The sequence below is a fragment of the Dendropsophus ebraccatus genome, chromosome 3 (genome assembly GCF_027789765.1).
Source record: "Dendropsophus ebraccatus isolate aDenEbr1 chromosome 3, aDenEbr1.pat, whole genome shotgun sequence".
NCBI classification, from domain to species: Eukaryota; Metazoa; Chordata; class Amphibia; order Anura; family Hylidae; genus Dendropsophus; species Dendropsophus ebraccatus.
The window spans coordinates 100632683-100642964 of NC_091456.1; the positions used below are offsets into that span (position 1 = coordinate 100632683).

Below are 10282 nucleotides of genomic sequence, written 5' to 3' on the forward strand. Positions count from 1 at the left end.
CAAGGTCGGTGTTGCCTGGTTAACCAGATTGATGTTTTTGTCTGAAAAAACTTCACGAGCCTCCTCCGTCCATGTGTCTGTGTCAAGACAACTGGACAGATAACTTGCCATGCCCAATGTAAATACTACACACTGTATAATCAGTGCAAAACAACATAAACACGAAAAATCCAAGTAACGGAAATACGGGTGCCGTTACACCATCATAACATGGGGTCCAATGGTCACAAGGAACTAAAGTAATCACCAGCGTACAACGACCACTTAGGACTGACTAATACTTAACTTTTAATAATGTATTAAAAATATACAAAACAGATCCACAAGAAATCAAAAAACATCCACTAGTGTGCTCTATATACAGTGAAGTAACCTAAAGGACGAATATGCACATCAGGGAGATAATCCCAAGTCCCCCAAAAAGGACGCTAATAGATAGATTGAGACTGTAGGCCCAGTATCAGAGTGCATCGGATATAATAAAAGAGTAAGGGAAAGAACAGGAAGGAGAGTGGTAGTGTACCCTGCTCTCAGCCCTAATGACCTCTTGCCCTGCCTTTTGGGGAACCCACCTCCTTAATAGGGTGGCCCCAACCACGATGACAGTCCCTTCCTTATTGCACGTGCCCAGAAGGAAACAAGGAACACAGAAGACAGAAAAGAGTGAAAAAACAGTGTAAACCCAATAACACCTTAAAAACGGACAGCAAGAGATATAGTAATATATACACAGCACCTATATCCTAGGCTGTGCTCGTTTCTACACAGCACATGCGTTCATACGCTGTGCTCGTTCCGACGCGTTTCAGCCGTCCCAATTCTGGACGGATTCATCAGGGAACACATGTAGCACTCCAACGGATGTGCTCAAATCAATTCCTGCTGTGAGGTATATTCTCTCATCACAATAAATACTTATGGACCTCAAGGAAATGGAAAGCTATTATATAATGTTAAAGATGAATAACTGGTACTCGATATGGTGACAAAAAAACAGGAAAGTAACCCCATAACAATGAATAAATAAATAGGTACTTAGCTACATAGGTGGAATCAAGCACCGCAGCCTGCAAGGGTCCATGTTCACCCCACGATGAGAGGGTGACACTAAATTGAAAGCAGGCCAGGCTTATATACCGGCTTGTATAGTACTTCCGGGTTGTGGCTGGTGTGTTAATGCGATCACGTGACCTGAAAGCGGTCACGTGACCAAGCTCCGTTACTAGCTAGATACATTACGGATAACCTCTATAGCCACACCGGACCTACAGACCTCGCTTACCCAACTATACAGGTGACACGGGCACCACGAAACCAAAATAATGCCAATGATATCCCATAGAATGATGTTCCGCGGTCACTTCCGGTAGTTGGAACGCAGATGCGTTCCATGTGGCGGAAGTGCGTCATGCAACAGGTAAAAGGGCACTGAGTGGAGCGCAGATTGCGCTGATACACAGCGCTATATTCTTCATTATACACCGTGTAGGGCTGGCTGATACACAGCACCATAATACACAGCGCTATATGCTTCATTATACACCGTGTAGGGCTGGCTGATACACAGCACCATAATACACAGCACTATATTCTTCATTATACACCTTGTAGGGCTGGCTGATACACAGCACCATAATACACAGCGCTATATTCTTCATTATACACCCGTGTAGTGCTAGCTGATACACAGCACCATAATACACAGCGCTATATGCTTCATTATACACCCGTGTAGGGCTGGCTGATACACAGCACCATAATACACAGCGCTATATTCTTCATTATACACCGTGTAGGGCTGGCTGATACACAGCACCATAATACACAGCGCTATATTCTTCATTATACACCGTGTAGGGCTGGCTGATACACAGCACCATAATACACAGCGCTATATGCTTCATTATACACCGTGTAGGGCTAGCTGATACACAGCACCATAATACACAGCGCTATATTCTTCATTATACACCGTGTAGGGCTGGCTGATACACAGCACCATAATACACAGCGCTATATTCTTCATTATACACCGTGTAGGGCTGGCTGATACACAGCACCATAATACACAGCACTATATTCTTCATTATACACCGTGTAGGGCTGGCTGATACACAGCACCATAATACACAGCGCTATATTCTTCATTATACACCGTGTAGGGCTGGCTGATACACAGCACCATAATACACAGCGCTATATTCTTCATTATACACCGTGTAGGGCTGGCTGATACACAGCGCTATATTCTTCATTATACACCGTGTAGGGCTGGCTGATACACAGCACCATAATACACAGCGCTATATGCTTCATTATACACAGTGTAGGGCTAGCTGATACACAGCACCATAATACACAGCGCTATATTCTTCATTATACGGCACAGCATCTGCAGGAAAGTTGGTAAAGTCTTGCAGTTTCAGAGCTGGATAGAGGCCATCCACCACACAGTGATCCGTGCCACAGAGGTCATTGCTGATGCCAGCAGCACAGGGGGCTAGTGAGAGCTGCCATACAGCTATGCCCACACTATGCGGCTCATACGTCCCCCGGGAGACGAGGGGCGTGCACAGGTTCACCACCCTGTGTGCCGAGCACTGGGCTCACTATCCTTCCATTCACTGCATGGCACAGACACGTGACTGGTCACAGCTGGCATGCCGATAGTTCTCTCATTCACAGCTCCCACGTCATCCTGGCACCAGCCTGCCTCACACTCTCCTCCGTGCAACTATACTATATTTACTCAGGCAAAACTTCCGCCAAGCCCCGGCATTTAATGACTGCCCCCTCCCAGTGGGGTCCCCCCGGGCGGAGCCAACCCCGGTGGTGCCACACCCTGGTCCCGGTTACCTCCAGCCGCCGAGCACCGGAGCAGGAGGAGCAGCGTGGCCCGGATGTAAGCGACCAACACGATTGGCAACTGGGCGGAAGGAGGGGCGTGGCCCAGGTAGAGCGTCACGTGACGCGCATAGGCTGAGACCCCTGAGTAGTAATTAGTAGGTATGGAGGAAGAGTGTGAGAGTTACATCACTGGATAGCGTGAGCGGCGATAGGATGCCGGCCGACATAACGGGAAGTCTCCGCTCCCAGCCCGGTCTTATCACTAAGCCGTCTGCCTATTTAAAGGGGAAGGTGGCGGTGAAAATGGAAGTAGCTTCTTGCAGTCAGAGCGCTTTTAGCTGCTCTGGAGACTGGGGGCTGATGGCAACCAATCACGTAACGTCCTTTATTTTCCAAGCTGAAATGTGAAATAAATGCTAGAATCCCATTGGTTGCTATGGGAAGAACTGCTGAGTGTCAGCTAGAGAAGATGTCCAATGTGCTTATATGGCAGCATAGTTGTGGGAGCAGTGAGCGTAGCCATACCTTCACCGTAAGTGTAGCCATACCTTCACCGTAAGCGTAGCCATACCTTCACCGTAAGCGTAGCCATACCTTCACCGTAAGCGTAGCCATACCTTCACCGTAAGCGTAGCCATACCTTCACCGTAAGCGTAGCCATACCTTCACCGTAAGCGTAGCCATACCTTCACCGTAAGCGTAGCCATACCTTCACCGTAAGCGTAGCCATACCTTCACCGTAAGGATAGCCATACCTTCACCGTAAGGGTAGCCATACCTTCTCCGTAAGGGTAGCCATACCTTCTCCGTAAGGGTAGCCATACCTTCACTGTAAGCGTAGCCATACCTTCACTGTAAGCGTAGCCATACCTTCACTGTAAGCGTAGCCATACCTTCACTGTAAGCGTAGCCATACCTTCACTGTAAGCGTAGCCATACCTTCACTGTAAGGGTAGCCATACCTTCACTGTAAGGGTAGCCATACCTTCTCCGTAAGGGTAGCCATACCTTCACCGTAAGGGTAGCCATACCTTCACCGTAAGGGTAGCCATACCTTCACCGTAAGGGTAGCCATACCTTCACCGTAAGGGTAGCCATACCTTCACCGTAAGGGTAGCCATACCTTCACCGTAAGGGTAGCCATACCTTCACCGTAAGGGTAGCCATACCTTCACCGTAAGGGTAGCCATACCTTCACCGTAAGGTTAGCCATACCTTCACCGTAAGGGTAGCCATACCTTCACCGTAAGGGTAGCCATACCTTCACCGTAAGGGTAGCCATACCTTCACCGTAAGGGTAGCCATACCTTCACCGTAAGGGTAGCCATACCTTCACCGTAAGGGTAGCCATACCTTCACCGTAAGGGTAGCCATACGTTCACCGTAAGGGTAGCCATACCTTCACCGTAAGGGTAGCCATACCTTCACCGTAAGGGTAGCCATACCTTCACCGTACGCGTAGCCATACCTTCACCGTACGCGTAGCCATACCTTCACCGTAAGGATAGCCATACCTTCACCGTAAGGATAGCCATACCTTCACCGTAAGGATAGCCATACCTTCACCGTAAGGATAGCCATACCTTCACCGTAAGGGTAGCCATACCTTCACCGTAAGGGTAGCCATACCTTCACCGTAAGGGTAGCCATACCTTCACCGTAAGGGTAGCCATACCTTCACCGTAAGGGTAGCCATACCTTCACCGTAAGGGTAGCCATACCTTCACCGTACGCGTAGCCATACCTTTACCGTAAGGGTAGCCATACCTTCACCGTAAGGGTAGCCATACCTTCACCGTAAGGGTAGCCATACCTTCACCGTAAGGGTAGCCATACCTTCACCGTAAGGGTAGCCATACCTTCACCGTAAGGGTAGCCATACCTTCACCGTACGCGTAGCCATACCTTCACTGTACGCGTACCCATACCTTCACCGTAAGGATAGCCATACCTTCACCGTAAGGATAGCCATACCTTCACCGTAAGGATAGCCATACCTTCACCGTAAGGATAGCCATACCTTCACCGTAAGGATAGCCATACCTTCACTGTACTTCTCTGAGGCTGCAACCACCTGAAAGCCTGCTTTATATTACAGCCCTGGGGTGTCATAGACGAGTGGTCAGGATGCCGAGAACTTTACAGCCAATACAAGAAATATACTTTTGGGGGGGTGATTGTAGCTGTATAAGCAGATTGAGACATCTTTTCTATGGGCTATGTTGGGTTCACTCTATCCTTTTTTTTTTTTTTTTTTAATCCATTAAAAAAACCTGATGCATTTGTGTGCATCCGTTTTGATCCGTTTTTCTTTTGACTTCCATTAGAAAAAAATAAATGGATCAAAATGCATCCGTTTTTTTTAAACATACACAAATATTGTCGACTTCAGATGTGTTTGGGTTGTGGGGGGATTGTAGCGGGAGTGTGGCTGTGATTGGGTGGGCTCTGGTTCTGAGCCAGTCAGTAGCGGCTGTGGCATTTACAGGGTAAGGAGACTACTCCTGTGGCCCATCAGCAAATGCACTATGCAATTGTAACGTCAGTAGTTGCCATGGAAGTCAGAGGTCTAATCATGACTTCCAGGCTTGCCATGTACACGTATCAGGGGAATACTGACAATTAGGCCGTATTCACACGGCCATAGTTCTGTCAGCCACTGCAAACAGAACATAGGAAAAATAGATTTGAATGGCCCCATTCACGCATGTGTATGGGGTTGTGATCCTGATCACAGTAGCGGTCCCAGAATTGTGGAACGCTACTGATGCACATTCGTAGTGCGGCCTGCAATTATGGGCTACACCACGCACATGTAAATAAGGAGGCCATAAGCGGGGTTCCGCCTCGGCCACTGGCTGAGCGAGGCTTACATATCACGACCCAGATCTCCATTCAGAACAGGAAGTGGCTGGGAGACCAGAAACCAGAGCGGGGGACAGCGGACCACTGGAGTTCTAAGTATAACTTTACAGTATAAGCTTAGATGGGAATGCCGTGGCAGGGCAGAAGGAGCTTCCTGCTTGCCTCCACAGTAAAATATTGTTTTCCCAAGTCTAATCCTTCCCTGAATAATCTGAAATTGTGTCCAGTTTACTATGAAAGCATGTCCCTTTTTCTGCACTATATTCAGGTTCTGTGTTTTTGTTTATGATGTTGTTTCTGTAAAAATTAAAGTGTCACTGTCGTGTGTAAAAACTTTTGACATATAGAGACATGTCAAAAGTTTTGACCGGTTCGGGACTGAGTGTTTAGACCCGTACTGATCAGGAGAAGGAGCTGGGAGAGGACATGCTGCAGCACGGTCCACTTCCGCTCTGTGTTAGAAAAAAAGTCAGGCTCATAATGTACAGTAAAGGCCCTATTCCACCAACAGATCTGACGACAGATTATCTGCCAAAGATTTAAAGCCAAACCCAGTAGTGGATTTGAAAAGAGGAGAAATCCAGTCTTTCCTTTATGACCTGTTCTCTGTTTATTGTCTGTTCCTGGGTTTGGCTTCAAATCTTTGGCAGATAATCTGTCGTCAGATCTGTTGGTGGAATAGGGCCTTAAGTCTGTGGAGCACCACTAGTGGAGAGAGATCAGCATGGTCCTCTCCCCGCTCGGTCTGAACCAGGACCAGGACCGATCAAAACTTTTGACATGTCTCTATGATATCCAGAAATTAAATTGTCTGACAGCATCAAGTAAAGAAGGTATGGTGAAGTTTATTCAAAGCATCATACAAAGTGGTGACGTTTCGACCTCGGTTTTTCTCAAGCCTGTATAACCGTGGTATAAAAAGCATATCCGAGGGAGGCTGTCCCAAGTGTCATATTCAAGTTACAATAAAGCTGTGGACTAGACTGTGCTCATAGATTACCGTACTTAAAGAAGCAGTTCACAAGAAAACTATTATTGGCCCCCTCGGTAGGCGCTGGCAGTTAATCTCACCACAGCTGATTGGTGTCCCACGGTGCCGTTCAAATCTGGCGCACGCTCACGTCACCCTCTTTTGTGACTCCTCTTCTGTCTCCTGTGATTGTACGCAGGAACTCACGCGCTTTAATGCATTTTCTATGGAAGCGTGTGACTTCCGGCATTCAATCACCGGACATAGAAGAGAGTCACAGCAGAGGGGCTGAAGTGAGCAGGCGCCGGATTTGAACAGCGCGTGGGACACCGATTAGCTGCAGTGAGTATACGCGCCGGCACCTACCGGGGGGGGCACAAATATTTTTTTGTCAACTGCTTCTTTAATGTGTCACTGTCGTTATAACTTTCAAAATCTGAATCAACAGTAGATTTAAGTTTGCAATATACATTCATATATTTTTTTTTTTTGCTGTTATCATGCTGTAAAACAAAGCTGAACTTACCAGAAATCCAGGTCCAGTCTCCTGAAGGCAGATTTTCTGACTTGTGCTGGTTGAATAAAACAGGAATTTCGGCCAGTACAGAGAGTCATGTGATTCATGTGTCCATCAATCACATGACTGATAGCACTCAGATGGCCTGGGATACACAGGACTTCCTTTTTTCTGAATGTTTCATGTTTTTTGAGAAAAAAACTGTCAGAAAACAGAAAGCGCTGTGTTTTCTATGAAAACTAGAAAAAAAATTATGAATGTAAATTACAAACTTGGTTTATATCACATCTACTGTTGATTTAGATTTTGAAAGATTACGACAGTGACAGACCCCCCCCCCCCCCCCCCGTCGCCGGCCTCCTGCAGCCCCAGCCCCGAGCATACATTTCCTGCTCAGTGCCGCAGCTGTGTGTGAGACCCCCGGCTCCCCTCGCTCCCCATCAGCTAATCAGTGCTGCCGTGCGGATTCGCTGCGTGTATGGGACCCATTCAGCTTCACACTACAGGATCCATAGCAAACTCTGCAAACTCTCAGCGTGAAATCCGCTGCGGATCCGGTACGTGTGAGGCTACCCGAAAGGGGTTATCCAGCGCTACACAAGTAAATGGCTACTTTTCCCCCTCTCTTGTCTCCAGTTCAGGTGTGGTTTACAAATTTTTTTTTTTTAAGCTCCATTTACTTCAGTGGAACTGAGTTTGAAACCTCACCCAATCTGGAGACAAGAGAGGGGGGAAAAGTGGCCATGTTTTTGTAGCGCTGGATAAACCCTTTAAGGTGCTAACAAAAACCTATTAATGTAACAGTGATTGCAAGTGCTAGAGGATGTCATCCTGGGTTATTGTGAAATGGATCCCTGGGTGCAACATGGACTGATAGTAATCATGTCGTAAGTAGTATGACTGTAGGGACAAAGGTCACAGGACTGAGAGGGATCCCCGCATCACGTAACGTGTATACGGAAAACAAAACCTGTAGCCATAAATCCTTTCTAGGATGAACTGGACAGCAGAGGAGAAGGAAATTGCCGAGCTGCAGTGATCAAAGCGATCTGCCTGCAGCTTTTAAGTGACCACAAAGCGTGGGAGCACTCAGGATTGGGAGATGCCGGACCGGACATGATGACGTCACGGAGGCAGTAACACTGCCTCCCAACATCGCCTAGGCAACCAGCCGTACACACCTGTGCTCACTGACAGCGCCAGAAACTGCGCCTGTCAGGAAGATTCAGCAATTGACCATGCCCCATATACACATTACCTATTACCATTATATAAGTAACAAATATTATCACCACACCTTTACCACATAATTACTTATAGCACCATACCATTGCTAAATAACATCCACCATACAAATACTAATATACCCCCATACTCTGGCCCATATGGCAGAGAGAAATGGTACACAGGTTCTGCACACCAGTGATTACAGTGCTGTTACATTGCGTGACTCACAGGTGGCTAGTGGAGTTGCTCACTTTCCTTTTTTTTTTTTTTTTTTTACTCCATCTGGCCCGACCATTGTAAAGACTTCTCCTGGTAATGCCTTGTCAATCTGGCAGACAAATATTTTAGGCTCTTTCCACTTGTCACCATCCTCACCATCTATACAAAGTCCCCATCTGTATTACCCACTTTGTGCCTCCATATAATGTTTAGGCCCAATATGTAGCCTCAAATAGTACTTAAAGCGTAACTGTCATTTTTCTGAAAACCTTAAATATCAACAGTACAAGCGATTTTAAAAAAACTCTTTAATAGGTTTTATGTACTAAAAAAGTTTCCTTCTGTACTGAAAAAGCAATATCCCAGCCTCCCCCCTCACATCAGATGAAGCAGGATTTCTGTCTCCATTATGTGGCTATGGAGAGGGGAGGGGCTGTTAGGAGTGACTGAGCACGGAGCAGTCCTGCACAGCACAACACCCTGCAATCTTCTCTCAGTAAGTTCATAGATAAGCACTGACCTTTCTGACACCTGAATTTAGCGTTTTAGGTGCCCAGAGAGTCTACAAACAGCTGACCTTCATGTCACCTCTTCCTGCTCCCTCATCTCCCTCGGCCCCTCCCCCCTTCATAGGCTTACAATGGAGAGAGCAGAGCCCGTCTTCACTGGCTTCTCTGTAATGAAGACGTGTTTGCCTGATAATGCACAGATGAGGCTGGGAGATTGCTTCTTGAGTACAGAAAGAGGCTTTTTTGGCTGATGAAACCTATTACAGAGTTTCTTAAAATCGCTTATACTACTGATTTCTGCAATAAAAAAAAAACATGACAGTTACGCTTTAACCCTTAGACGACCCAGGGCGTATAGTTACGCCATGGAAGTCTGTCCCCAGACGACCTAGGGCGTAACTGTACGCCCTGGGTGATTCTCACGCTATGAAGCGTGCTCCGGAGCGGAGCGCGCTTCATAGCAGGTGGGGGCCGGCTGCAATTAGCAGCCAGGACCTCACCGGTAATGACACGCTGCAGCGACCGCGGCGTTTAAGTGTAAGTGACAGGGGGAGTCCCCTGTCACTTACCGATCGGGACCCCCGCAGTGTGACTGCGGGGGTCCCGATCGGTAAAACGGGCCGCCGGAGCTCTCTCACCTGCCTCCGTGCGGTCCGATCGGCGCTCTGGTCACTGAGCCTGCACAGGCAGGCTCAATGAGCAGAGCGCCGATAACACTGATCAATGCTATGCCTATGGCATAGCAATGATCAGTGTATAAATCAAAGTAGTGAATGTAAAAGTCCCCCAAAGGGACTTCAAATGTGTAAAAAAAAAAAAAGTTAAAAACACTATTACATTACCCCAAAACCCCTCCCCCAATAAAAATTGAAATCACCCCCCTTTCCCATTATATAAATAAAACATATAAAAAATAAATAAATAGATAAACATATATTATACCGTAGCGTGCGTAATTGTCCGATCTATTAAAATATAACAAGCGTCATTGTGATCGGTAAATGGCGTACACGAAAAGAGGGAAAAAAGTGCGCGGATTACCCATTTTACATTATATATATAAAAAAATTAATAAAAAGTGATCAAAACGTCCGATCTTCACAAATATGGTATTAATAAAAACTAGAG

At 46.8% G+C, this 10282-nt stretch overlaps 1 protein-coding gene across 1 annotated transcript in view; it reads right to left on the minus strand.

Annotated features, from left to right (window-relative positions):
- MIER2 (MIER family member 2) overlaps positions 1-2832 on the minus strand; it is a 70771-nt gene extending 67939 nt beyond the window's left edge. The window contains exon 1 of the mRNA XM_069964441.1: positions 2750-2832. Coding sequence (XP_069820542.1) covers position 2750 — 1 coding nt within the window. The 5' untranslated portion in view covers positions 2751-2832. The remainder of the gene's footprint in view (positions 1-2749) is intronic.
- Positions 2833-10282: the final 7450 nt, after the last annotated feature.